Source organism: Osmerus mordax, chromosome 10 (genome assembly GCF_038355195.1).
Source record: "Osmerus mordax isolate fOsmMor3 chromosome 10, fOsmMor3.pri, whole genome shotgun sequence".
Classification (NCBI taxonomy): Eukaryota; Metazoa; Chordata; class Actinopteri; order Osmeriformes; family Osmeridae; genus Osmerus; species Osmerus mordax.
In genome coordinates, this window is record NC_090059.1 from 17,665,061 (window position 1) to 17,692,560 (window position 27,500).

Sequence of the window (27,500 nt, forward strand, 5' to 3'; positions counted from 1 at the left end):
TCAGCTCCTCTCCTCAACACTATACCTGCTCTCTCAACCTCACTGTTACAGCTCCTGTTTCCACCTCAACATTGTAGCTCCTACAGTATCTCCACCTCACTGTTACAGCCCTCCCTCCCTCCCTTCCTCTCAGTCTTCCAGACAAGCAGGACCACGGTCTGACCTGCTCAAACTCCACGACTCTCTTCCTGGGGACATCCAGGGCGGGGAAGAGGTCCCCGATCAGCCCCAGGAACACGGGCGTGTCGTCCATCACGATCTTGGGGACGTTGAAGTCTCTCAGGGCCCTCATCAGCACCTGGTCCTCCGGCCGGCTCGGGTCCCCTCTCTTCAGGGAGCCGGCCACCACCAGCACAGACTTGATGGCGCGCAGGCCCCAGTCATAGTGGTCCTGTACACACACACATGCACACATGCACACACGCACACGCACACAGTGTGTGGAGGAACAACAGAGGATGAGCTGGAGAGTCCTGATGGTGGATGTTGTGTAGATGTTGTGTAGATGTTGTGTGGATGCAGTGCGGTGCAGGGTCACCTGTTTGGAGAGCAGCTCTTTACACAGTGTGTAGAGGGTGATGAACTTCCTGGCCAGGACTCTGGCGTCTATGAAGCCCTCAGCCACCAGCATGATCTCACAGATCAGCTCAAAGTCTGGCACCACCATGGCACACGGCCTGCAGGGGGGGAGGGGGGGGATATGAGAAGACAGGAGAAGACAGGTAGAGAGAGGTAGAGATAAGTAGAGAGGTAGAGAGATAAGTAGAGAGAGGTAGAGATAAGTAGAGAGGTAGAGAGATAAGTAGAGAGGTAGAGAGATAAGTAGAGAGAGGTAGAGATAAGTAGAGAGGTAGAGAGATAAGTAGAGAGAGGTAGAGATAAGTAGAGAGGTAGAGAGATAAGTAGAGAGAGGTAGAGATAAGTAGAGAGGTAGAGAGATAAGTAGAGAGAGGTAGAGATAAGTAGAGAGGTAGAGAGATAAGTAGAGAGGTAGAGAGATAAGTAGAGAGAGGTAGAGATAAGCAGAGAGGTAGAGATAAGTAGAGAGGTAGAGAGATAAGTAGAGAGAGGTAGAGATAAGTAGAGAGAGGTAGAGATAAGCAGAGAGGTAGAGATAAGTAGAGAGGTAGAGAGATAAGTAGAGAGAGGTAGAGATAAGTAGAGAGAGGTAGAGAGACGTAGAGAGAGGTAGAGATAAGCAGAGAGGTAGAGAGAGGGTTCGTACAGATACTGTATAATGACATCCCAGGACTTTCAAGGGCTTTCCAAGCACTATTTGGGGACTTTTCAAGGACTACAATCAGAGATTCCCATTTATCAAACATATACTTTATTTACTTTAAATTAATCATTATTAAAGCTACAAATGTTATTCAATCAAGAGCAGCGAGTGAGTTTCTCTTTTTCTTTTGTTCTTTGATTAACATTAATGAGACTGCAGTGGGTTTATTAGACGGCTGTCTCTTTAAGACCTGACGCACATGTCGTGGATCTGAGACAAATCCGTTTTTCTTCCAGCTCTTCACCTTCATTTAAGACTTTGAAACTCATTTAAGACTGTGCTTACGAGGATATTCGAGTTGGAGAGAGATTGAGAGAGAAAAGAGAGAGAAGCGGGGGGGGGGGTACCTGAACAGAGCTTTCAGGTTCTCGGGCAGCTCGGCGCGGCCAGCGTAGCCGGGGTTCATGGTGATGAAGGCCCCCACAGTGGGGATCAGCTTGATCACCTCCCCCAGGAAGTTAAAGATGATCTTCTTGTCCCTGATGGCATCCTGGACACACTTTACCTGTGTGTTGTTAAATACACATGATGACATCAACAGGCTTATAATAAATATTGTATTGACATTAGGAGAGGAGGGGAGATGTAGCCCCACCTGCACAGCAATGACAGACAGCACCTCCACTGAGATCCTGTTGAACTCGTCGAAGCAGCCCCACGCCCCGGTCTGAGCCAGGCCCTTGTAGATGTCTCCACAGGACTGGGACCACACAACACAGCTCAACCACACAGTAGCTGCCACCAGCATGTGCTTAAGATATGGTGTGTGGAAAGAAAGGGAGTTGAAGAGCGAGGAAGCTCACCTTGTAGTCCATCTGCTCGGAGCAGTTGAATACGTAGACAATGATGCCGAGCGCTCGGCCCAGGTCCTTGGTGGTCTCAGTCTTCCCAGTGCCGGCAGGTCCGGCTGGGGCCCCGCCCATGATGAGGTGGAGCGACTGGGTCAGGGTGATGTAGCACCTGGACGGGGGGGCAACAGTTGGACGGAAGGCAGGGGTTGAAAATGATTTGAACTTTAGAATTCAACCGTGTCACAATTGACTTTCTGATACAATTATAGCAAGATCAAACTAAACGTTTGATTGGAGGAGGCACCTGTCAGTCAGAGGGGTGATGACCAATCGCGGGGTGTTGCCGAGGTACTCGTAGGAGTATGTGAACTGGGCGTCGCAGATGTTGGCGAAGCAGTGCTTGTTCTTGTCGTCCCAGCGATGCCTGAGCTGAGACTGCCACATGAAGGCCTGGACGCTGTCGATCTGAGGAGGAGACCAGCCTTCTTAGGGGGTCACACTATACAGGGGGGGGTTAGCTGAGTGCGCCTGGTCAGACTGGACAGGGGAGGGCTTAGGGTTAGCTGAGTGCGCCTGGTCAGACTGGACAGGGGAGGGCTTAGGGTTAGCTGAGTGCGCCTGGTCAGACTGGACAGGGGAGGGCTTAGGGTTAGCTGAGCGGCCTGGTCACACTGAAGCAGTGAGGGGACAGTGCTTGCCTTGCTTGTGACCAGTTTGGCCACCATGTCCCTGGCGTGGACGTCGATGGTGCAGATGGTCATGATCTTCTGCCGGTCTCCATGAGTCAGCTCTCCGATGAGCAGCGTGATGAGGGTGTTGAGCTGCAGCACCTGCAGAGCACAGGGACACGCCCACATCAGGCCGGGAGGGCACTCAGAGGTAGGGTGGAGCAGCTGGGCGGATGTGAAAAGAAGCGGACCTGCTTCTTGAAGTATTCCTTGATGGCGTTCTCGTAGCCCTCCTCCAGCCGGGAGAACGCTATGCCCACCTCCGTGTTCCACCAGATCTGCGTGGTTGCCAAGGCGATCTGCAACACATCACATCTCGTCACGCCACCTGTCCTCCGGGGCGCCACACCTGAAGCACTGACCGGGGTGTCCTTGTTCTGTCCCTATGGGGCAGGGGTGCAGCAGACCTGGGCGGGGTAGTCGAACAGCCACTGCTCTCTGGGTTTCTCCTCGTAAGCCTGGACCGCGTCTCCAAACTTCATCCTCAGCGTGTTACACATCCGCTCCAGGATGCGGTTCAGCCACGTCTCCACCTGCACGACACACACTTACTCTCCGGGCACTGAGCTGATGCTAGTGTCAAATGAAATGCTACATGTCCACACAGAGGGCGTGTTGCCAGCCCAGGTGAGAGGCTGCAGGTGCAGGGAGGAGGTCAGGTGCTCACCTGCCCGGAGCAGTCGGAGGTCTCGTCGAAGGTGACGTACTCGTTCTCGCCACTGTACATCCCCAAGGCAACCTTGATGGGCTTCCCATCGCTGTCCAGCTGGAACTTGAGGTTGCACAGGCTGTCAAACAGCTTGGAGAGGTGCTTGCTGACCTGCCCAGAGATACACACACACCCACAACAGTCATCCAGGGTTCCGCTGCTGTGGGTGGAGAGATGTGTGTGTGTGTATGGGTGTGTGTGTGCTACCTACACACCTCCACTGGGTTGTTCCCGTTGGACAGGATGTCCAGCAGGTCGGCTGAGGAGACGAAGTAGAACCTGGGGAAGGCCAGGCGCTTGGTCTCCAGGTACTCTGCCAGGGCCTTCTCACACAGGGCCAGGCTGGGGCAGAGGAGGAGCACACCCCCGTCACACAGCGCCACATCCACTGCTCCAGCGCTGCCCAGCACTTCACCTTTTTATTTTATATTACACTATCAATTCATTTTGTAACAGTGTTTTTGCAGAGCAACGTAGAGTTCACCCTGTCTCCAGCCCCTCCAGCTTCTCCTGCAGACCCTTCTTGTTGGTGGACTCCACCACGTTGGTGACCTTCACTGCATCACACATGATCTCCTGGAGAACAGCCACAGTTTGACTCTGACTAGAGGACCTCTTTCTCGCTCACAAGGTGAATGTTCTGCTTTAGTATGAGTGGATGCAGCTATATGGTACTAGAACAAGGGTGTAGGGATGGGTGCAGCTCAAAGGAGAAGGGGCTGCAGTTTGAGATGTTGAAAGTCCAGACCCCACTTGTACATCACTTCAGATGAAAGCATCTGCTAAATGAACACACTATTATTTCAGTTCATGCTCAAGCATCTGTTCCCAACCTTGAAATCTTTGTCGATGGTGTCGAAGCGTTTGGAGTCCTCGGGCAGCTGGGCGCGGATGTCCTCTGAGCCGATGAAGATGCTCTCCAGGTGTGTCCAGGTGCGCTGCACCGTGAACCAGATGGAGATGACCGAGTCGGCCGTGGAGAGCTTGTTCTGCCAGCCGGACACCTCCTCCAGGAAGTGTGCGATGTACTTGGAGGTCATCAGCGTTTGGAGCTGCACCTGGGATCACCATAGAAGAAGAAGAGGGGGTTAGGCTGTCTGGGTGGGCAGGCCGCACCTGGAATCACCACAGAGGAAGAATCTAAAAGATCTAGAGGTCCCAGGTTGATAAGAGAGTCTTGTAAAAGCCCAGACTCTTAACTTGTCCTGGTGATGGTGAGAGAGGTGAGGTACCTGGTTGTCCTCCAGGGTCTCTACCAGCTCCTCGTTGGGTTTGAGCAGCATGGTCCCTGTGCGGCCGTGAGGCTCGTGGTCGAACACCATGGAGCTCCACGTGCTGTCCAGCTCAGCCAGGACCTAGGCAGGGGTCACACCTTACACCATTAGTTTATTGTCTTAACTTTTATAATTAGAACTTCTACACAACTTACTATATGAAGAGGGAAAGCAGGTTGCAGGCCTCACCTTCTCCATCCCAGACTCCTTGACAGCCATGTCCACAATGCTGCGAACCTCATCCTCAAACTGGTGCAGGTTCAGCCTCAGCAGGTCTTCAAACGTGGTCCTCTCCGACATCTCAAACTTCACCTGTGAGAGAAACACACGCCTGAGACCAGGAAGTCTTCACAGGGGTAATACAGGGGTCTGGGGGGGTAATACAGGGGTCTGGGGGGGTAATACAGGGGTCTGGGGGGGTAATACAGGGGTCTGGGGGTGCGGTACCTTGGTGGCAATCATGAGCTGTAGCCAGTGGCGGTCCCTGATGGCCGGGTTCTGGAGCTCTCCTACAGCCCGCAGTGATGTCATCATGTTCTTCACCATGCTGTCCAATCCTGAGAAGGCGTCCCAGGCCCTCATCTCCTTGTCCAGACCCTTGATATCCTTGGCGTATTTCTTGGTGTCCATGTCCATCTCGTCCACGTTGATGTCTTTCCACAAAGTTGTCTTCCAGTCGTCCATGTTCCCCTTCACCTGCACACACACCCAACACTCAGGTCTCCAGCGTCCCCCATGTAGAGGCAGTACCTGGCTGCCTGCTCCCTTCAGAACCCCCCTCATGGCCCGGTGGTGGTGTTAGAGGCTCTCACCAAAAGGATCATGTCCCACAGCTCTTTGAGAAGAACCATCTCCTTCCTGCAGGATTTCAGCTGTTTGTAATCAGGCACGTTCACCTCAAACAAGCTGGCTGATTGCGACAGACCGACCATCTCTGCCTCCATTGTTGCCATGTCGAGTTGACACTAAATGCCCATACAAACACACACACACACAAACACAAACACACAGGGTGTTCACATCCACTAAACATCAAGTTGTTGTGTCCTTGAGATGCTCCAGCTTGCTGGTCCGTAACTCACCTCGTCCAGAGCCTCGTGTGGCTTTTCAAACGAGAACTGTAAGAAGAGCTGCTGTCTGAACTTCTCTCTGAACTCAAACTGTTTGATCTGCAGCACAGAGGGAGGGAGAGCGCCTGGTCACTGTCGTCATGGAGACCAGAGCAGCTCAGCTGTGGAGCATCTGACTGCATGTCACACAGTCAAATCCCCCCTCAAGTGTGTCGGCCCGGATTAAAGCGAGCTGAATCAAAATGTAAATAAGAGTTTACAGCGTGTGAGGGGGTTTGTCTAACGCACCTCAAACTGCTGGCACTTCCTGCGTATGATGTTGACCTCGTGAGCCTGCAGTGGAGCCAGGTTCTGCTTGACCTGCAGGGATGTCTTCTTCACGTTGTTCCACAGCTCTGGGAGATCCTGCAGACACGCATCGGGAAGAGTTAGCGCAGGTCCCATGGTCCAAGCTGAAGACGTCATCGCTTTGACCTTGACACACTGAGCTCAGCCGTGAACCCAGAACACGCAGCCCTGATGGTTCAGTAACCCGGCTCACCTGAAGCTGAGCGTGGACCTCGTCTGGTAGTTCCTCGTTGTAGTCTTTCAGGAACTGGATGGTCTCTGTCAGAGGGCCAAACATGTTGTCCGTGGCGACATGTCTGTCCTTGACCCGCATCAGGTGACCCATGACCCCCACCAGACCCTTGAAGTCGCCCTCCTCCACAGGCTCTGTCAGGCCCGACTTTACCTCCTTGATGAAGCCGTCTAGGTCCTTCAGACTGGACACGCACGCACGCACACACACACACGTAGCATATTATTACCTACCTATATTTCAGCTGGCTCTTCCTGTAGAAGTGTTTAACTACAGTATATACTGTTATTTACTGTGTATATATATATGTACTGAACACAGTAGCAGTACCTGTTGGTGACTCTGTCTATCAGGTAGTGTTTGAACATGAAGCTCCAGCGTTTGATGGTGTGCAGCAGAGCGTGTTTGAAGGGCCGCAGGTCTATCTGCAGCCAGCCCTGCAGCAGGTTGGAGTTCTCCAGCTTGCTCACTGTGCTGTACAGAGTCTCGTAGGTGTCGATCTGCAGGAGCAACACATTGACTTCACTATCATTCAACTACAGCTACTCAAACCCAGCTACCCAACCGCATACTTACTACCACACATCAAGCCACACACACCCTGCTACACACGCACACACCAAGCCCCACACACACACACACACACAACATGCTCCACACACCGCCCCACCTGCTCCTTGAACTCCTTGAGGGTGGGGGGGTTGGTGGGCACGCTCTCGTCTCCGTGGGCCTCGATGTCCTCGGTGGAGAGCACCTTCCCGTACAGCAGGAACTGCTCCATGAAGTCGTTGCGGTCGTCCTGCCACAGGTAGCAGTACAGGTACAGCCCCTCCTTGCATTCCTCCGCCTGGCTCATGGCCGCCACCACCTGGTTCATCACATCCTCACGCAGCTCTGACAGCTCCGACATCTCATCCAGCTCAAGCTGGCAGCGAGGACACACACACACACAGGACACACACACACACAGGACACACACACACAGGTCACACACACACATACAGGTCACACACACACATACAGGTCACACACACACACAGGTCACACACACACACAGGTCACACACACACACAGGTCACACACACACACAGGTCACACACACACATACAGGTCACACACACACACACACACACAGGTCACACACACACACAGGTCACACACACACACACACAGGTCACATGCTAAATACTAATAATACCAAATTGAAATAGTAAATCTAAAAAATAATTTACAGGCTGGTAAAGAATATATCTGTCTGGTATATATTTTAAGCCAAAAACTTAATTTTGGACCCTGGCCACACATATGCACACATGTAGGACTCTCTCCTGTACAACAGGAGAGGAATGAAGACTGTGCTCACCTGGTAGCACATTTTGTTGGTCAGTGATAAGCGTGGCACCAGAGTGGCGGCCTTGAACACATCGTTGATGAGATCCTCCAGCATGTCGTAGAAGCTGTTGGCGATGCCGTAGCTGAGGGAGGGGTAGAAGGCCGTCTCTCCGTCCTCCAGCTCAAAGCGCACCTCAAACAGGGGCTCTCTACTGGCCTGCGGGGCGCACAGGAGGTCACTGCACCGTGCTGCTGCAGGAGGTCACTGCACCGTGCTGCTGCACCGTGCTGCTGCACCGTGCTGCTGCTCCTTCACTCTGACCACTCACACCTTACCTTGTTCTGCATGTTATTGGCCAGGAATTTGAGAGACACGAGGACGACTTTAAAGAATCCGTCCAACACTTTGTTGTCGATGTAGCTAACGTACGCCCTCCAAGACTCAGTCAGGTCATCTGTTTTGAACAGCCTCTTATTTTCCTGGTGGGCACAAACACAGGATCAGCTCTGCTTTCTCTGCCCTCAGACACCCGTACCTGGTGTGATTTTAACCCTGCAGAGCCAACGTTTCCACTGCTAAACAGACTTAGCAGCTTGTGTGTGTGTGAAGGTAGGTGTTGTAGAGTTAAAACAACATGACTGAACCTCAGTGAGCTGGAGCAGCTTCTCTCCAGAGTCTCTGATGGCCGTGTACTTCTTGATCAGAGCTGCTGGTCTCCCGTCCAGGTCCAGGAGAGAATCCTTGCTGCACTTCCTCTCAAACATGGGGCTGACAGACCACTCCTGCATGAACACAGAGAGAGAGACCACTCCTGCATGAACACAGAGAGAGAGACCACTCCTGCATGAACACAGAGAGAGAGACCACTCCTGCATGAACACAGAGAGAGAGAGACCACTCCTGCATGAACACAGAGAGAGAGAGACCACTCCTGCATGAACACAGAGAGAGAGAGACCACTCCTGCATGAACACAGAGAGAGAGACCACTCCTGCATGAACACAGAGAGAGAGACCACTCCTGCATGAACACAGAGAGAGAGACCACTCCTGCATGAACACAGAGAGAGAGACCACTCCTGCATGAACACATAGAGAGAGAGAGACCACTCCTGCATGAACACACAGAGAGAGAGACCACTCCTGCATGAACACACAGAGAGAGACCACTCCTGCATGAACACAGAGAGAGAGACCACTCCTGCATGAACACAGAGAGAGAGACCACTCCTGCATGAACACAGAGAGACCACTCCTGCATGAACACACAGAGAGAGAGACCACTCCTGCATGAACACACAGAGAGAGACCACTCCTGCATGAACACAGAGAGAGAGACCACTCCTGCATGAACACAGAGTGCATGAACACAGAGAGAGAGACCACTCCTGCATGAACACAGAGAGAGAGACCACTCCTGCATGAACACATAGAGAGAGAGAGACCACTCCTGCATGAACACACAGAGAGAGAGACCACTCCTGCATGAACACACAGAGAGAGACCACTCCTGCATGAACACAGAGAGAGAGACCACTCCTGCATGAACACAGAGAGAGAGACCACTCCTGCATGAACACAGAGAGACCACTCCTGCATGAACACACAGAGAGAGAGACCACTCCTGCATGAACACACAGAGAGAGAGACCACTCCTGCATGAACACAGAGAGAGAGAGACCACTCCTGCATAAACACACAGAGAGAGACCACTCCTGCATGAACACAGAGAGAGAGAGACCACTCCTGCATGAACACAGAGAGAGAGACCACTCCTGCATGAACATAGAGAGACCACTCCTGCATGAACACAGAGAGACCCCCCAGGATCATTTGCTTTAAGCATCTGTTAAATTAGCCTGTTGTTGTTATTATTATTGTGGACTGGGCACAGCCTCCCATCAGTCACCTCCATGATGTGGTTCATGGCCTCCACGTTAGCCTTGGCCTGGTTGATCCTGCTGTGGAAGTCCTGCAGCGTATCTCTCATCAGCTGGATGTTCTCCCACACACCTGCAGGGTTAGGGCTAGAATTAGGGTTAGGTGTAGGGTTAGGTGTAGGGTTAGGGCTAGGGTTAGGTTTAGGGTTAGGGTTAGGGCTAGGGCACTCTCACACACACGGCACAGATGCTGGTCTCACGCAAGTATTAAAAACAATCAGGTTTTCTGTGGTGAGTTATGGTTTGTGAAAACAGCTCTTAAGAAAGGAAACATAAACCACCACAACCCTAACTCAACCGATGCACAAACAACGTGTTCTGCGGTTGGTCGTTTTCAGAAGTTCAGGACACCAACATACAGCCACTGGGCTGGTAGCTACCTTGTTTGTGCATGGGTAGACAGCTCCCCTCCCTACCCCTGGCCCTCGCCTCAGGGGCCAGGGCTTGGCTGTACCTTGGCTGTTCCAGCTCAGAGTGCTCTCAGCCTGGGCCAGCTTCTCGTCGATGGCCTTCAGCTCCTCCTGGATGAGGGGGAGCTCCACCGGCAGGACGGTGGCCAGGATCTGGAGGACGACATGTTCCCTGATCAGGCTTCATGTTTGTTCTACCGCTGCTGACGACTTAGTTATGTAGAGGAGAATTATGAGAAAGAGACAAGACAGATGCTGGAAAGGTGCAGATTGGTTGATGAATTATTCGAATTTTTTACATTATGGTTATTATTGTTGGAATTCACCAACCAATTGACAGCTTTCTGGTGTATCCATCGAGGTGTGTCTACTACCTGGTTGTACCAGGACACTATGAGTTGTGTCTGCTACCTGGTTGTACCAGGACACTATGAGGTGTGTCTGCTACCTGGTTGTACCAGGACACTATGAGTTGTGTCTGCTACCTGGTTGTACCAGGACACTATGAGGTGTGTCTGCTACCTGGTTGTACCAGGACACTATGAGGTCCAGGGAGCCCACGTATCTCCTGAAGGTCTCGTTCTGAGAGAACACTGTGGCTGCACTGTCTGGCAGGTCCTCCTGGCCCTGCATGGTCAGATACTTCACCTCCCGCAACACTGCCACCAACTGGGAGAGGGTGGAGAGGGCCGGGAGAGAGAGGGGAAGAAACAAGGAGAGAGAAACGTGTAAAGAAAGAAAGCAGAGAGGTAGAGAGAGAGAAACAAGCTCATTCTACTTAATGAACCCCCTGTGAGTTCCAGGAGAACATGCAGAGCTGCAGTGTGCGTGGAGCAGAGCTCCAGACCTGCTTGTTGAAGTTGACACTCAGGGTGGAGGTGTGAGGGTTGCGGAGCAGCAGCGGCTGCTCCAGGTTGAACTGGCAGTCTCGGTCCACCCTGGAGGTCCACTGGAGGAACACCTTGTCACAGTACTGAGACAGCAACCGCAGCATCTCCTCATGCTTCTGGAACACCAGCTTGGCCTCATTGGTCCCCATGCACCTGGACAGCACACACCGGGAAGGGCACAGCGTTAGAGCATGTCACTGCACGTCAAGAGGTCACAAGTTCAAATCCCCCTATGAACCCTGAACCTGGATGAAAGTTGCAAAGGAGCGATGTGATGGCCAACATGCTGTGTTAGGTGACAGCAGGTAACGTACGGGTGGCGCAGGGCCTTGAAGCTCTTCATGGGCATCTCAATGCGCGCTCGCATCTCCTGGGCCCATTTGAGCTGGCCTGCGATGAGAGGCATGTTCTTGGCAATGGGCGGGATGCCTCTCCCCAGCTCAGTGGCAGCCAGTTGGGCATCGTACACCAGCTTGGTCCGGTCCAGGTCGCAGCTGAACATCTCCACCAGCTCCTTGTACTTACAGTAGATCTGGGACTGAATGTGGGGCCGCTCCATGATGAAATCAAACATGTCCAATATCTGCAGAAAAAGTGTGTTCAACTGCAGATTGGGGGTATTGAGAAATAAGTCATTTATCAATGAACTCTTGCTTGTCGTCCCCCCACCCATCCATCTATTCCAACGGTTGGCAGTACAACAGTAGGCCTCTGTGGCCTGTATAAGCCACAGTCCTGCAGGGTCTCACTTTGACAGAAGACTCTGTGGAGGGACAGTCATCGAACGCCTGACAGAGGATGGTCCCCAGCCGTCGCTCAAAGTCCACGATCTGCTCCTGGAACAGCTGGAAGTTTTCATCGAACGTCTGACGGACAGAGGGAAGCACTTTGGTAAACACACCCAGGGGTTTTAGGGCTCAACGAAAATGAATGGAATGTATCAAAGTGGCTGTTCCTTACTTTGTCATCTGTGTCTATGGCATCATACTTGCACTCGGCAAACATTTTGATAAGCTCCAGGCACTGCTGGTAGATGCTGAAGACCATGGTCCCCAGGGCAGTGCCCCGGACCCCCTGGATGTCCACCTTCTCCAGCTTCAACAGCTCCACGGACACAGAATACACCTCCTTACAGAGGCAGGACACGGGTCAGCCCAGGGTGTGTGTGTGTGTGTGTGAGAGAGAGAGAGAGAGAAGCAGAGAGACACAGACCTCTATGGTCTGCAGACGCAGTAGGAAGGCATCTAGCTCAGTGAAGACCAGGCATGAGGGGAAATCCCAGTTCTTGGTGTTTCCATCCTGGAGGTTGTAGGAAACAGGAGATGCCACGAAATAGTTTGAAATTAGCTTGATACACAGTTAAGAAGTAACTAGATACAGTATGCAGTAGACAAGTACTGTAGTAGCTTGATAGATAGTAGATAGTAGACTGCACAGAGCCTGAGAGCAGGGATATTGTTGTCTGTCTGGGTCCCTGTTCATTGACAGTAGCCACCAGTCATGTTTAAACTCTGCACGGATCCTTTACTTTCTGCTGTGCTTCTATCTGCATGCGCTTTCATTGGATAAAAGCATCTGTTAAATGAATAAAATGTAAAAATGTGTACTGGTTCTGTGTGTTGTTATGTATGTATTGACTGACTTTGAAGTATGTGTCCATGTTGAGTTTGCAGTCGTCATAAGTGTCCCTAAAGGCCACCAGGGAATCGATACTGATTCTGATGTTGGACAGAATCTCGTCTATCTCTCCTTGGAGACCCTTCATGATGTCTTCTGGACCCAGGAAGTTGCTTGTCTGCAGGCAAAAAATATAGTCAAGCAATATCCCATTATATCAGACCATGTATTAATCAATGACACAAACATTATGGAGTGGTAATAATAAGAAACTTGGATTTCACTGGAGGTTTATAGATAAAGGATGACTTCACAAGCTTTGATGAAACAACAACCATACAGATATTTCCACTACCGACCATTTCAATGAACAGGTTGCATATCTCCTGCAGGATGACGATGATCCTGGCTGGGCTCCTGTAGTACTCCGAGCTGGCCCAGATGAGGCACACTGTGTGCATCATTGGCTTTATAAAGGTTTTCACCTGGAAACAGAACATAACACGTGGGGCTTCAAGTTTGTGGTGAAACGTGATCACACATTTAAAGTGGTGAACAGAAATGCTTGTTTGTCACCTGTTGGAACTCCAACTGTTCAATCTCATCAAGAATCTTTTGTAGAGGCTTCAGATACAGCATGATATCTTGAGCCTCTTTCAGGCCTGTAATGAAGGAATAAATCAGTTTAAATCCATCAAATCACAAGTGAAAGAATGGAGAAAAAACACTGTAAATGTTACCCTCTTTCACGTCCTTGTAAATGCTTCTCAAAGCCGGCCAGTAAGTGCTTGCTGCAGTTTCAACTATCTCTGCTATTTTGCGCACTTTTGGATTCATCAACTGGAAAGATGTTCAAATGGAAATTTAGGTGGCGGCTTCTACAGCACCGCTCAGAAACGGATCAAACGATCAAACTTAGCACCATGGATAGCTACATTCCTGTCACGACGGAAGGTCCCCCACACACATTTCAAATATCCACTGTCAAATAGGATGTACCTGTACGTTGATACACTCGAGATTCATCAATCTGTTGTTCCAGAAATCAAACTCCACTTTGGGCAAAGGTTTCTGTCTGTCCAATATTGGTTGTGCCGAGTCTTTATTTAAAACTTCGGTCACCTGATGAGTCCAGTCTATTATTACGGTTTCAAACGCGTGCATCAACTTGCTATCAATTGGGCGGGAGGGCCTGTAATAAAAAAAGGTTTATTTCGATGGCTATTTATGTAAAGTAATCTGTGTAAAGTCTGTGAAGTCAGTGGATGGGTGGTGTCTGAGTGTGAGATAGATACCGGTGCTCCGAATCTCCAAGAGCATCAGAGTTTTCCGGTAGCGGTAGAAATGTCCTGCCTTTGACCTGACCTCCAACAACAAAAACTTCATTCTTCAGTTTGTGCGCATGGCGAGACACGTCGTCTGAAACGACCTTAGGCCAGCGCTGCGTATTGTCTTTATTTGTATGTAACGAGTAGATAATCTGCAGAAACACAAAGTAACATTTGATTCGTTTACTACAAGTAGCTACTAGCAAAGTCCTGTACAGTGAGCTACTAATCATTCACTTGACACTGTACTGTACTTAGCTAGAGCTAATAATATTGACTAGCTATTCGTTTCTTTTCACATTACTGGAGGACTGTTATGGCAGACTCAAGTTTTAATTTGCGACTTACCTCCTCTGTCACACCAATGACAACATCCACGGGGGAATTTGAGACGTCTCCAACAAATAACTGTTTAATATTGTCTTTTGTTATAACCCCTTGATCCCTCTTGGTAAAATAAACAGCTTTGGTTTTGGTGGTTTGAGGGAATGAAAGGCTGGAAACGAGTTGGGAGGCAGCATTTAGAGAAATAACAAGGCTGGGGAAATCCGCTTTATCAAAAAAACTAGCAATTAATGTTCTGTTATCTTCGCCAGCAATAAACTTCTGCCATTTGTCTGCCTTTAGTTTAAACGCCTTTAAAGTTACATCTTGTAAAAACTCGATTCTCTTGTCATCCCCCTCCATATTAAATTGCTATACCAGCCAGCTAACTTTCCCCAATCTGTTTAGCTGCTGGCTAGTTTAGCTAATCTTTTTACGATCCTTTTTCTATCTTTTATCATCAACTGAAAAACGTTTAAAATCAATTTCAAAATCAAACCCTCCAGATCAGAATGTTCGAGATGGCTGTGAGCTCGCTAACGGTTTTAACTGCGCTCGAGCTAATGTAAAGTTAAAAACCGCGCCATCTCGTCCGCATGGTATTATGTAGGCCTAATTATCAAAACATACATTCACAAAGGTATTATTATTTGTGCAAGCTAACGTGTATATTTAATAATATGAAATGAACAAATATAAACATGGCACTCTTTCCAATACTTTGTAGACTTGCAAGATAAAATAAAACAAAAGTTTAAAATAAATTATAGCAGTCTTGATAAATGCCATTTAAGCAACAAGTTTGACCTGAATTCTTGATATCAGTGCATTGGAACGAAATAACTTAACAAATGGACATATATGGCAATCATTGACATACCATTCACACAAAATGTATTTCAAAACTAAAGATAACATAGAAACAAAGTTGTCACTGAAAATGGTGGACAGTGTAGGAGGGCTGAACATTGTGAAAAATGTTATGAAAAAGTTAAAGACAGCTGCTATGTTGAAATTGACCTCAGCATAATTACCACCTTGTTATCCACTTCCAGTCGCTTGTTATCTTCCTTATCCAGCGCAGTAACTTAAGAAGTTCTAGAACAATACCAGTTGATTTTCTTCTTGGAAAGAAAGGTCACATTGTGACTGTATACGCTTTCAGTGAAATAATGTCACTGGTTTCAAAATACTTACTACATAACTCTCGTCACCCCCTGACTTTCCTTCTTTGCTTCCTTTCTTTCCATTTAGTTTCCCTCAAATGTCTAAAAATGTGCATCTGTGATAATACATGTATGGAGAGAACAACTGAAGTTAAACCCCCAAATAAGTTGAAACAGACGAGAACAGGAATTGAGTTAATAAGGACATCTTTCTAAGAGTCTAGTAGTAATGAGTAGGACACTCAGAAAATGGGGTCTGTGTAAAAATAGGTCCATAATCATATGGTATCTACATCATAGCACAATCAATCAATGAAGAAAAACTGTAGTCTCCCCTCAGTTCAAATGTGTATGTGCGTGTATGTGTATGTGTGTGTGTGTGTGTGTGTGTGTGTGTGTGCATGTGTGTGTGTGTTTCTGTTGTGTTCAACTGAGAGTAGTGAAGGTATGTCTTCTTCTGAGGAGATAAAAGAGGTGTAGCGGTTGCACCAACAAGATGGAGATGGTCCTATTGGAGAAGATCCAGTCTTTTAAGCTTCCTTCAAACTACTTCCGGATCAGAACCCCTCATGGTGTTCGTAACCCTCCTCCTTCCCCCCCAGAATTGGTGGTACAGGTTCCTAAAACAGCAAGTCCATGTTCTGAAGGCCGAGTTGGTGGGTGAGGCCTGTTGTTCTGCTTCAGCCCTAAAGCCTGGGCCTCGCCTACAGCCCCTTCAGGGAAGAGACCTTCTTCTTCCGGGCAGCCAGCATCTCATAGAAGGGGTCTTTGCTTATGGCAGCTCTGGGTAATGGCGAATAACAGAAAGAGAGTTTAACTAGATGGATTCACCGGGTCAGAGATCATACATGGAGGACAGCGTCACACCTCGGCCAAGGGTCAACATATGAAGGATGAGGAGTCTTGGTTCCCCTGAGCCTTTGCATATTTTGTGGAGGTAAATGGTTCATGGATACTGACATGGGCCCAGCTGTGGCTAACTGGATGTTTGACGGCATGATTAGCTCAATTTGGCCTCTAAGTGGATTTACAACAACATAGCCATCTATGATACACCTTGTTTTTTGTAGAATCTCCCTGGATACATTTTTATAACAAATTCTGTGATCATTTGGTTTTAACGATTGCATGTTGTGTCTATGGGGCGACAGTTAGCCACCATAACATACTTTGTTGTTGTTGCTAATTGAAGGTAACAACCCAGTTGTTACAGTCTTAACAATCGTTAAGACGATTAAATGAGTAACATTTCTTATGTCATGCCACCCCCTGTCCAGGCCTCAACCAGGACCATGCCTCACTTGATGTTATTGATCCATTCCTCCTTCTCCTCCACGCTGGGGGCGGAGATCCTGTAGAAGGTGTGGTTGCCCTCGACAACGCGGCCATCAGCCTCTGTCTTGCACGCTTTGATCACCTGGTCTTTGTGGTCGGGGATGTAGAGCTCGAAGCAGTTCTGGGGAGACAGCGAGAGAGAGAGGGGATCAACAAGGGTGGGACTGTGCTGGAGGGGAGGGGTGGGGAGGGGAGAGGAGGGGTGGGGAGGGGAGAGGAGGGGTGGGGAGGGGGGGGAAGAGGGGGGAGTGGAGGGAGGGCAGTGGAGGGGAGGGGTGGGGAGAGGAGGGGAGGGGATGGGGGGGAGGGAGGGAGAGCTCTGGGGGGAAGTAGTCTGATAGCTGGGCTGAGATGGAGAGATGTAGAAGAGGAGAGAGGGATGGAAAGATAGAGATATAGAGGAGGGCAGAGATGGAGAGATGTAGAAGAGGAGAGAGGGATGGAAAGAGAGAGATATAGATGAGGGCAGAGATGGAGAGGTGTAGAAGAGGAGAGAGGGATGGAAAGAGAGATATAGAGGAGTGCAGAGATGGAGAGATGTAGAAGAGGAGAGAGGGATGGAAAGAGAGAGATATAGAGGAGTGCAGAGATGGAGAGATGTAGAAGAGGAGAGAGGGATGGAAAGAGAGAGATATAGAGTAGGGCAGAGATGGAGAGATGTAGAAGAGGAGAGAGGGATGGAAAGAGAGAGATATAGAGTAGGGCAGAGATGGAGAGATGTAGAAGAGGAGAGAGGGATGGAAAGAGAGAGATATAGAGTAGGGCAGAGATGGAGAGATGTAGAAGAGGAGAGAGGGATGGAAAGAGAGAGATATAGAGTAGGGCAGAGATGGAGAGATGTAGAAGAGGAGAGAGGGATGGAAAGAGAGAGATATAGAGGAGGGCAGAGATGGAGAGATGTAGAAGAGGAGAGAGGGATGGAAAGAGAGAGATATAGAGTAGGGCAGAGATGGAGAGATGTAGAAGAGGAGAGAGGGATGGAAAGAGAGAGATATAGAGGAGGGCAGAGATGGAGAGATGTAGAAGAGGAGAGAGGGATGGAAAGAGAGAGATATAGAGGAGTGCAGAGATGGAGAGGTGTAGAGAGGAGCTTACAGGTTTCTTGGAGTCTTCCACGTCTCTGATACTGAGATTTTCAAGAGGAATGATTCCTCTGGGCTCTTTGTCCTGAGAGAGAGAAAAGAAAAGGTGGGTGGTAGAGATTAAATCTGACAATATAAAAACTGGTACTGACAGTAACGGTTATAAAGTCTGACAGAGAAAACATAAGGAACGAGGACAGAAGGAGAGAGAAAGAGAGACACTCCAGTAGCTCTGACCACAAATATTGTCAACCTTTCAAAAAATGTACACTTCAAACATGTTTTAAACCTATCAACTTCTTGGGGAAACGTTTTAAAAATATATTTTTTCACGCATTAAAAAGGAGAGAAGAGGGGAGAGGAGGACAGAGAAGCCTAAAAAAGAGTAGATTAAAGCAGAGCAGAGCAAAATAGAGTACAGTCCAGCAGTCAAGTACTCATCAATGATGCAAACTTTTTTTTTAAAGAAAAACCCCCCAACTCACAGTGGTGTACTCAAAGTAGTAGAGGCAGTTATCTGTGAGGATGAACCATCGTCTCTTCCAGGTTTTCACACGTCCGCCTGAGGGGTCAAAGTTCAGAGGTCAACCTGGGGTTATGACCTCTCAGACTCAGAGGCGGGGTTAGAGGACCAAGCGACAGGTAGAGGTCATAACCTCTTAGGAGGAGGGGTTAATGGGCAGAGCGACAGGGCAAGGCACAGTCTGAAACCACCCCCCCCCCCCTCTCCTCCTCCCCCTTCTCCTCCTCCCCCCTCTCCTCCTCCTCCCGCCTCTCCTCCCCCCCCCCCCTCTCCTCCTCCTCCCCCTTCTCCTCCTCCCCCCTCTCCTCCTCCTCCTCCTCCCCCCTCTCCCCAGGTTGGGAACAGCAGCAGCACTGAGCCAATGGCAGAGCAGGTATGGACGGTTCCAGGCAACACACTGATAACACAAGCGTTAGCCAGCGCCAGGCAACAGCTGGTTAGTGCACCGGAGGCTGAGAAGCTGATAGGCTGCAAAGCTGACTGGCTCTGAAGCTGATTGGGCGGTCATGGTTGTGGTTCACGGTGGATTGAGTTGACAGGTAAATGAGCTGGACCGGACTGCCTACTAGCCAAAGCATATGGAGTGCGACTTGCGGGTAAAGTCTGGAGAGAAGCAGGGAGGGCAGGGGAGTGGAGAATGATACTTACCTCCTGGAGAACACACCCACGGACACACACGTCAACCAGGAGAAAAACAACATAAACGTAAACACACAACACTAAATAATGTTTGAAGTAATGACGTTTATGTCAATAAATCTAACGTCCAAAAAAACATAAAACAGAAGAAAAAAGAAGAAGAGTTATTCTGCAATTTGTCCACTAGAGGGCAGCGGAGCCAGCGTGAGGCCAGTGCCATGGACGCAGTCGTACCTAGTTTGAGGAGCCAGCCTTCTCTGTCGGGGTTAAAGAAGGTGTGTGTGAGGTCATTTCCATCGTCCTCGGGGATCTTGAAGGGCTCGTTCTTGATGCTCTCATACAGGTTCTATACACACACACACACACACACACACAGAGGAATGAGAAGGAGGAGAGACATGGACAGAGGAGACACAAAGAGAGGAAGAAACAAAAGCTAGTATCATCGAGAATGAAGGAAAGAGACAGATTACCATGAGCATGGTGTATCAGACAGAGTGTATCAGATGTTACCCTGAGCAGGTCTTCAGGAAGATCCCCTCCATCGTTGATGCCTCTGTTCATGGCTGTGAACCTCTGTGCGGAGGGTTTGTCCTTGACATTGGGGTTGTGGAGGCTGGTGTTCAGCATGATCACAGCAAACGACAACACATAGCAGGTATCTGACAGAGGGAGGGAGACACTCTTAAACGTTCTTCCAGCTCTCCTTATTGCTTTGGATTACAAATGTATAACTTGCCAATAAAGCCTTTACTGAACAAAACTGAGAGAAAATGTTTGACTATGATGTGTCTAGTGAGTCAGGGGAGTCAGGTGGCTGAGCAGTTAGGGAATCGGGCTAGTAATCTGAAGTTTGCCAGTTCAATTCCCGGCCGTGAAAAATGGCGTTGTGTCCTTGGGCAAGGCCCTTCACCCTACTTGCTTCGGGGAATGTCCCTGTACTTACTGTAAGTCGCTCTGGATAAGAGCGTCTGCTAAATGACTAAATGTAAATGTCTAGTGGTGTTTCTGTGGAGATTTGGGTTAGGAAAAGCAGGCACACACACACACACTCACACCCCAGTGCTCTGGAACACCCCAGGGTGTGTGTGTGTGTGCGTGTGTGTGTGCGTGTGTGTGTAGTGGATTGTGCCTGTGTGTACCGGTGCTCTGGAACACCCCAGGGTTGCAGTGACAGTAGCGCTGGGCGAAGGCCTCCATCATCCGGTCAATCTTCTGAGCTTCTCCAGGCAAACGGAAACTCCACAGGAACTGCCTGAGACGCGCACACACACACACACACACACAGGTTAGAGGAAGGAGAGGGAGGGAGAAACCGAGGAGAAGGGAGAGAGAGAAAAAGAGGGAGGGAGATAGAAAGCCAGAGAGGGGGAAAGCGGGAGGGCTGAGTCGGTACCTGAGGGCCTGCACCAGGTTGAGGTCTGTGAATTCATGCAACTCCACAAAGGCATGTAGCACCTGGATATTGAAGTCATCTCTGCAACAAAACACACACTCACAGAGATCAGAGATAGTGTCATATCTAGTAAGGGATCAGAGATCCAGTGGATTCATGTGGGTCAACGCTCTCAGCTCAGAAATATTAATTTGACCCCCACTTGCTCTACTTCTTCTCTCCCTCTTTCGTTCTCCCCTCCTCCCCTCCCCTCCCATGGAGAATTCAAGAGAAACATCAGGATTAGCAGAACACATTCTTTGCCTTTCTGCTTCCCCCTCCACAACCCCATCCTGAAGACAGGCCAAAGAAAAGAACATCAGGATTACAACATGGCACTCAATTCCATTCCAGAATGTTTCCCTCTCTGCTTGTTATGTTCTGTCTTTCTCTCCTTTCCTCCTCTCTCCCCATCTTCCACCCACTCTCCCTCACTCTCTCCCTCCTCCTCCTCTCCACTGTGTCTCTGCCTCTCTCCCTCCCCCATCTCTTTCCCTCCCTCATGTGATGATTGCGGGGTCTGTGGGTGGGTCCTCTCACCTCTCCCCCAGGTAGTCTCCAATGGCAGTCTTGTTAAGCCCCTCCCCCTTGTACAGGAACTGGGCAATGTCATCGCTGGTGTTCTTCAGCAGGGAGCTGTCAATCAAAAACCGTATCCCCTGAGACACAGGAGGACAGGCCAGTCAGACCAGAGCTTCTAGACCATGCGTCAGGGATAACTTCTAGACCATGCGTCAGGGATAACTTCTAGACCATGCGTCAGGGATAACTTCTAGACCATGCGTCAGGGCTAACTTCTAGACCATGCGTCAGGGCTAACTTCTAGACCATGCGTCAGGGATAACTTCTAGACCATGCGTCAGGGATAACTTCTAGACCATGCGTCAGGGCTAACTTCTAGACCATGCGTCAGGGCTAACTTCTAGACCATGCGTCAGGGCTAACTTCTATACCATGCATCAGGGCTAACTTCTAGAATGTCGTACCTTTTTAGGGTCCATGTTGAACTTCTTCCGGCCCATGGCCACCTGCTTGTTCCTCTGCATGCTCTTCCTGTGCACACACACACACACACACGTACAGGAAGACAACACGATACAGTAAGATACAGTATAGTGTTGTGGTGCATGGCTGACCGTCCTGTGTGTTACTAGTTCATCACAGTCCTCAATCTATCAACCCAGGTAACCCTTCACGCACACTCTTCATTGGGTTCTGCTTAGTAACAGATGATGATTTCTCCCCCCTCCTCCCCTTCCCGCTCTGTCACACACACACACACACACACACACAACAGCCTCAACCACAGCGTACCTTTCTTCAGAAGAGCCCAGGTTTTCAATCTCACTGGTCACCTCCGCTATCTCATCCTTCAGGCGCTGTGGGGGGCAAGAGTGTGTGAAACAATAGCAGAGGCTTTTGATCTGTCACACAGAAACACACACACGCACACACACTCCTGCAAGATTGTGTTACAGTCTCTCGTGATGTCTGGCCCTCCACTCAACCTCTGAAGAAGCTTTGATCCTATAGGAGCGCTGAATGTGTGTGTGTGTTTTTCCCACAACAGCAAATCCAGAACTCTCCTGAGGAGAAGACCCCAGGACATGCAGCTGTCTCTCTCTCTCTCTCTCTCTCTCACACACACACACACACACACACACACACACACAATCGCACACTCGCACACAGTTCTAGCAGGGGTTGCACCTGCTGGGGTCACACCAGAACAACCCCCCCCTTTTCTCCCCTCCCCCCAGCCTCCCTTGGAGGGAGAGAGAGGTTGAGGGGGGAGAGAGGGTGGTGGTGGGTTTGAATCACAAACCTTGATTGGCTTAGTTAAGCTGCATTTACCAGATCAAAGAAGGAACAGGACAGAGAGAGAGAGAAGAGGAGGGAGAGAGGATGAAAAGGTAGAAAACAATTTAGGAGGGAAACGAAGCAAGAGTGAAGATTAGACTAAAAAGAGGGTTATATTAGAAATTTGTAGAGAGAGAGAGAGAGAGAGAGAGCGAGAGAGAGAGAGAGAGAGAGAGAGAGAGAGAGAGAGAGAGAGAGAGAGAGAGAGAGAGAGAGAGAGAGAGAGGAGGTTAAAGAGGGGTCTCTCTCAGATTAGAGGGATAATCATCTTCAATGAGCATACAAGTCTGGTGTGTCTGTGTGTGTGTCAGGGTAGTAAAGGATGTTTCCTGCCCTTGGGCCAGTCCTACCAGGTCAGAGGGTAGACTGGGGGGGGGCAGACAGACAGTGGGGCAGATAGGGCACGCACACACACACACACACACACAGATGAGCAGCACCACATCCGTCATGAAGGGCTGTTACGCTCTAGTGGTCAGTCTGCGCTCTCCCATCTCCTCTGATCCCATCCCTCCATCCCTCCATCCCTCCATCCCTCCATCCCTCCATCCCCCCATCCCTCCATCCCTCCATCCCTCCATCCCTCCATCCCCCCATCCCTCCATCCCCTCCATCCCTCCATCCCTCCATCCCTCCATCCCTCCATCCCTCCATCCCTCCATCCCTCCAGCCATAGGACTGGAGGATATATACTGACTTCTAAGGACTTGAACTGACTCCTTTTTCCCTCTCCTCTCCTCTCCGTGCAGGGACATCAGTGTCTCTCTAACCTTGTCAGCATGGAGGAGTCGTCCTAGTTAGCCCTAACCCTAGTTCTATAGGAATGTTGCAGAGGTCCAATTCCAGGTAATTCATTAAGTCACTCAGAAATGAGAGAGAGAGAGAGAGAGAGAGAGAGAGAGAGAGAGAGAGAGAGAGAGAGAGAGAGAGAGAGAGAGAGAGAGAGAGAGAGAGAGAGAGAGAGAGAGAGAGAGAGAGAGAGAGAGAGAGAGAGAGAGAGAGAGAGGAAGAGAGAGGAAGAGAGAGGAAGAGAGAGGAAGAGAGAGAAGACTGTGACATGACCCTGACCCAGCTATGATTGACAAGCTCTAACAGAATCAGCTCAACTCAATTACAGAATGGAGCTTCAGACATCTTCTAGTGAAGCCTCTCTACCACTACACTTTCTCTCTAGTGTGTGTGTGTGTGTGTGAGTGTGTGTGCGTGTACCTGGATGTCCTGCAGCAGCTGGTATTTCCTGCGTCTGATGTTCTCCAGCTCCTGTTTCTCCTCAGGGTTCAGGTCCTCTGCTGCAGAGACACACACACACTGCTGGTCAGACACACACACACACACACACACACACAGAACCGCCAACACAAGAAAGTTGACTGTGGGACCCCAGGCTTTCAGTAACCAAGGCAATGTAAAACCCTGATCCATCAAGCTGCCCCCCAACCCCCGCCCCGGACACGTTTTTTATTTCTTGACTCCAACTTGACAGGTGTCTCCACTTTAGTGGCAGATGACACACAGTCCCAACACACACACACACACACACACTTAGTCACACACACACGTGTGGAGGCTGAAGCAGGCCAGAGACACTCCCATTTTAAACACTGGTGACAAGAATAACACTCCCTAGAGTTTGAGCTCACACACTCACTCACACACACACTCACTCACACACACACTCACTCACTCACTCACTCACTCACTCACTCACTCACACACACACACACGCACTCACACACACACGCACTCACGGTCATTTCCTTCCATGTCATATTTCGTAAGAGGAGATGAGCACAGAATGGATTACATGCTGGCTTATGAAGTAATATTCTCTTTTTCTCTTTTACACACCCACATACACACACAGACAGGCAGAGTGACCTCTGGAAAATGCAGTCCAGCTGGTCTAAGAGCCATGACTCCGGTCAGAAAGTTATGTCACTGTGTGTGTGTGTATGTATGTACACGTGTATGTGTGTGTTTGTGTGCAATAGGACACTATCATAGCTCTGCATGCAAAGTTCTGTTCTTTGGTAGTCAGCACACTCACACTCACACACACACAGTCCAACCAACACACACTTCCCCACAAGGACAAAAAACTGTCCATGTAACAGCTCACAGGAACTGAGACACACAGTTCTGCCCTGATGCAGATAAGCTCCTGATGGGTCAATCTGTGTCATCGCTCCTGCAACACCCAAACCACACGTCATCCTGACCTCCAGACGTCACGGCTTCTCAGTGCTTCCTGGAGAGGAAGACACACTGACAGGAAGCGTCTCACCCCACACATGGTGTAATCACACAGGGAAACGGTACGCAAGAGAGACCGGCGTCATGGCGACCACACGGTCTCTCGTTGTTCCTCTCTGGATCCTGAGGTTGTGGTGACGGGCCGGGCGACGGGGTGATGGGCGGGGTGACGACACAGCCATACGCAGGGCCAGGAGGACTCAGAGGAAGTTAGACAAGAGGACTGACGCTCGCCAGACCCTAAAGTCTAACTTCCTCTGAGACCAGAGACAATATTATATTGTCACACAATATTATATACACACAAACATACATGTGTGTGTCTACATATTGTATTGAGACACACACGTATGTACACGCACGCAGACACACAAACACACACACACCCATGTACACAGACAGGCGCACACACACAAAGAGAGTGAACGTCTTATGGAATCCAGTAAGATCTGGTGTGATCTGGTGATGACCAGAAACTCCCCTGTCAGAAGAAGAGTTAAGACTCCTCTACTGGTATATCTACCTGAGTCTCCTCTGCTGGTGTATCTACCTGAGTCTCCTCCAGGTGTTCGAGTCTCCTCCAGGTGTTTATGAGTCTCCTACAGGTGTTTCTACCAGGGTATCATCTACGGTCTCCACAACAGTCCCACCAGGTTCTTCTGTTGTACCTCCCCTCAAGGAGACCAGGCCCCAGCCGAAACCACTCCTGTTACTCCTTCTGTTACTCCTTCTCCTACTCTCTCTCTCTCCTCCTCCTCCTCTCCTGCTAGCCCTTCTCTTATGTCCAACTCCAGAATCTACAGTTGCAGCCGGTCCTCCCAGGTTGCACCAGAACCAGGTCACCGGTCACACTCGCACGCTCCTGTCCCAGAACAGTTCTCCTATCCTGGGTTGAGAACTACAACCTTCCTGCTCTCCACAGCCAGTCAGCTCCACCACAGAGAGGGACAGTGTGAACTGAAATAGTCCACAGCTTGACAGACCGCTGAAGAGTAGGGGAAACACCCTCTCTCTCTCTCTTTCCTATTCCCTCTCTCTCTCTTTCCTCCTCCCTCTCTCATTGCTTATAACACACAGGCTCCACCAAGTGGTCACTCACATGCACAGGTACAAAACAGACCCTGGGCAACTGCCGTTCCAATACTGCCGAATCCCAGGGACCAAATCAAATCACACCCTAACTACCTTTTTATCTTAATCAAACACACCCAAACTACTTTATATCTTTCTCTCTGACCCAGGCCTGGATGCGGTGGTTGTGTGTGTTCTTATGACTGAAGTACTCTGTGTACCAAGTCGACAGCACTAACAATCATGTGTAATTTCAATGATAAACAATCCCACAGCAGAACAATATGGCTTCTGTCCGGCAAATTTATGAAGTTCCCATTTTAAAGCCACATGACGTGTTCGGACCGACACACACACGCAAGTCAATGAATGTTCTATTACTTGGATTAGGCCAGAGACATGGGCTCTCTATCTATCTGGGTTTATAGGAGAAAACCCTGTACCGGTCGGCCCACACCAGAGGCAATCCGCTGTCCTGTTCACAGCACACTACGCTCGCACTATAGGTTCATTGTAGAACGCTCTCATTTTAATCCAATCAATGGGCGCTTTCATCATATTTATAGACAAATCATTACGCATTCAGCGTTACACAACACGAACACTCAAGTCTGTAAATACAAAGAGTGTGCTAGTGTTAGACTACATTTACGGTTACTAACTAATTAGTATAGTCTACAAATACTGAAAATAGCCTACCTGTTGCTTTCTTTGCAACGTCAGAAAACCCAATTTAAATTTTTACCCAAAGAAGCGAAAGAAGCAAGTAAAACATTGTGTAGGCTACAGAAAACGCAGTTAATCTACTTATCGACCCAGTAACATAGTTCATAACAGAGAAGCCAATTAGATAATGTGTTGGTCTCAAGTAGTACTCTTCCAACTATGCTAGCTAGGTTAGTTAGCTAGTCAAGCTAGCTTGCTAATTAGTTCGTCGTGGCAACTTACCAACTCCATCTTCCGTCTTCAAAACCATTGTTTATTCTGTCGACGGAGGGAAAACTGATCCACAAAAATGTTGTTTATAGTCCTGCTAACAATCCAATTTATTGCAGAAACTTTCACGGGAATAATCTGTAAATTTAGTCGCTAATCAAAGCAGTGACAAGGTGCAGGACAACTGTTGCAACAGACATCCCATGTGGGTCGCAATGGGGCGTGGTTTTCGACAACCATGCTTGCGAACAACCAATCAAATGCGAGCGTGTGCCTCGACCGTGTAGCAGCTGAGAGAACTGAAACTTAACGCAGATGTAGATCTCATCATGATAAGATACACACACACATGCACACACATGCACGGACCGTGACGGACGTACACCACACACACACACCACACACACATACACACACCACACACACATACACACGTACCATACGTACACACACACCACATACACCACACACACACAACCCACATACACACACATATACACACACATACCCTACGTACACGTACACACACACCACGCACACCACACACACACCACGCACACCACACACACACCACGCACATACACACACTTTAGGGTGATGGCATAGTGCTGAACTTCAGAAAGTGGTGAATATGAAGCAGAGGAAAGATGGGAATGGAGGAAAGGAGAATGCCAGAGTACAGAATGAGAGGAAGAGGGAGGGGGGGAGGGCGGAGGGAAGGGAGGGAGAGGGGGGAGGGGGGGAGGGAGGGGAGGGGGAGGGGGGGGAGAGGGGTGGGGAGAGAGGGGAGGGAGAGGAGAGGGAGGAGGAGAGAGAGAGGCAGATAGATGGAGAGAGAGAGAGAGAGAGAGAGAGAGAGAGAGAGAGAGAGACAGACAGACAGACAGACAGACAGACAGACAGACAGAGAGAGAGAGAGAGAGAG

General features: G+C 49.5%; 2 protein-coding genes across 3 annotated transcripts in view; both read right to left on the minus strand.

Annotated features, from left to right (window-relative positions):
* LOC136950053 (dynein axonemal heavy chain 17-like) overlaps positions 1-14,638 on the minus strand; it is a 31,312-nt gene extending 16,674 nt beyond the window's left edge. The window contains exons 1-40 of the mRNA XM_067244139.1: positions 14,300-14,638; positions 13,919-14,103; positions 13,623-13,815; positions 13,364-13,463; positions 13,200-13,285; positions 12,983-13,108; positions 12,649-12,801; positions 12,219-12,305; positions 11,967-12,134; positions 11,756-11,872; positions 11,321-11,589; positions 10,964-11,159; positions 10,639-10,785; positions 10,161-10,269; positions 9,676-9,779; positions 8,412-8,549; positions 8,103-8,246; positions 7,798-7,983; positions 7,105-7,359; positions 6,765-6,934; positions 6,396-6,618; positions 6,143-6,259; positions 5,867-5,953; positions 5,597-5,749; positions 5,232-5,480; positions 4,974-5,096; positions 4,743-4,865; positions 4,344-4,568; positions 3,995-4,086; positions 3,726-3,852; positions 3,469-3,621; positions 3,209-3,334; positions 2,993-3,100; positions 2,772-2,903; positions 2,378-2,538; positions 2,086-2,242; positions 1,878-1,982; positions 1,630-1,787; positions 539-677; positions 164-391 (exon numbers count right to left, since the gene is read on the minus strand). Of these exons, the coding sequence (XP_067100240.1) occupies positions 164-391; positions 539-677; positions 1,630-1,787; positions 1,878-1,982; positions 2,086-2,242; positions 2,378-2,538; positions 2,772-2,903; positions 2,993-3,100; positions 3,209-3,334; positions 3,469-3,621; positions 3,726-3,852; positions 3,995-4,086; positions 4,344-4,568; positions 4,743-4,865; positions 4,974-5,096; positions 5,232-5,480; positions 5,597-5,749; positions 5,867-5,953; positions 6,143-6,259; positions 6,396-6,618; positions 6,765-6,934; positions 7,105-7,359; positions 7,798-7,983; positions 8,103-8,246; positions 8,412-8,549; positions 9,676-9,779; positions 10,161-10,269; positions 10,639-10,785; positions 10,964-11,159; positions 11,321-11,589; positions 11,756-11,872; positions 11,967-12,134; positions 12,219-12,305; positions 12,649-12,801; positions 12,983-13,108; positions 13,200-13,285; positions 13,364-13,463; positions 13,623-13,815; positions 13,919-14,103; positions 14,300-14,638 (6,258 nt within the window). The remainder of the gene's footprint in view (positions 1-163; positions 392-538; positions 678-1,629; positions 1,788-1,877; positions 1,983-2,085; positions 2,243-2,377; positions 2,539-2,771; positions 2,904-2,992; positions 3,101-3,208; positions 3,335-3,468; positions 3,622-3,725; positions 3,853-3,994; positions 4,087-4,343; positions 4,569-4,742; positions 4,866-4,973; positions 5,097-5,231; positions 5,481-5,596; positions 5,750-5,866; positions 5,954-6,142; positions 6,260-6,395; positions 6,619-6,764; positions 6,935-7,104; positions 7,360-7,797; positions 7,984-8,102; positions 8,247-8,411; positions 8,550-9,675; positions 9,780-10,160; positions 10,270-10,638; positions 10,786-10,963; positions 11,160-11,320; positions 11,590-11,755; positions 11,873-11,966; positions 12,135-12,218; positions 12,306-12,648; positions 12,802-12,982; positions 13,109-13,199; positions 13,286-13,363; positions 13,464-13,622; positions 13,816-13,918; positions 14,104-14,299) is intronic.
* Positions 14,639-14,927: 289 nt separating this feature from the next.
* The window catches only part of cyth1b (cytohesin 1b), a 14,066-nt gene continuing 1,493 nt past the window's right edge, over positions 14,928-27,500 (minus strand). The window contains exons 1-13 of one of the 2 annotated variants that reach the window (XM_067244627.1): positions 26,588-26,727; positions 23,525-23,604; positions 21,770-21,834; positions 21,442-21,508; positions 20,996-21,114; positions 20,417-20,497; positions 20,163-20,275; positions 19,534-19,682; positions 19,259-19,366; positions 18,344-18,427; positions 17,872-17,943; positions 16,743-16,897; positions 14,928-16,224 (exon numbers count right to left, since the gene is read on the minus strand). In XM_067244627.1, the coding sequence (XP_067100728.1) occupies positions 16,146-16,224; positions 16,743-16,897; positions 17,872-17,943; positions 18,344-18,427; positions 19,259-19,366; positions 19,534-19,682; positions 20,163-20,275; positions 20,417-20,497; positions 20,996-21,114; positions 21,442-21,508; positions 21,770-21,834; positions 23,525-23,604; positions 26,588-26,615 (1,200 nt within the window). In that variant the 5' untranslated portion in view covers positions 26,616-26,727 and the 3' untranslated portion in view covers positions 14,928-16,145. Of the gene's footprint in view, positions 16,225-16,742; positions 16,898-17,871; positions 17,944-18,343; positions 18,428-19,258; positions 19,367-19,533; positions 19,683-20,162; positions 20,276-20,416; positions 20,498-20,995; positions 21,115-21,441; positions 21,509-21,769; positions 21,835-23,524; positions 23,605-26,587; positions 26,728-27,500 lie in introns of those variants that run through there. The other variant, XM_067244626.1, reaches the window with a different exon arrangement.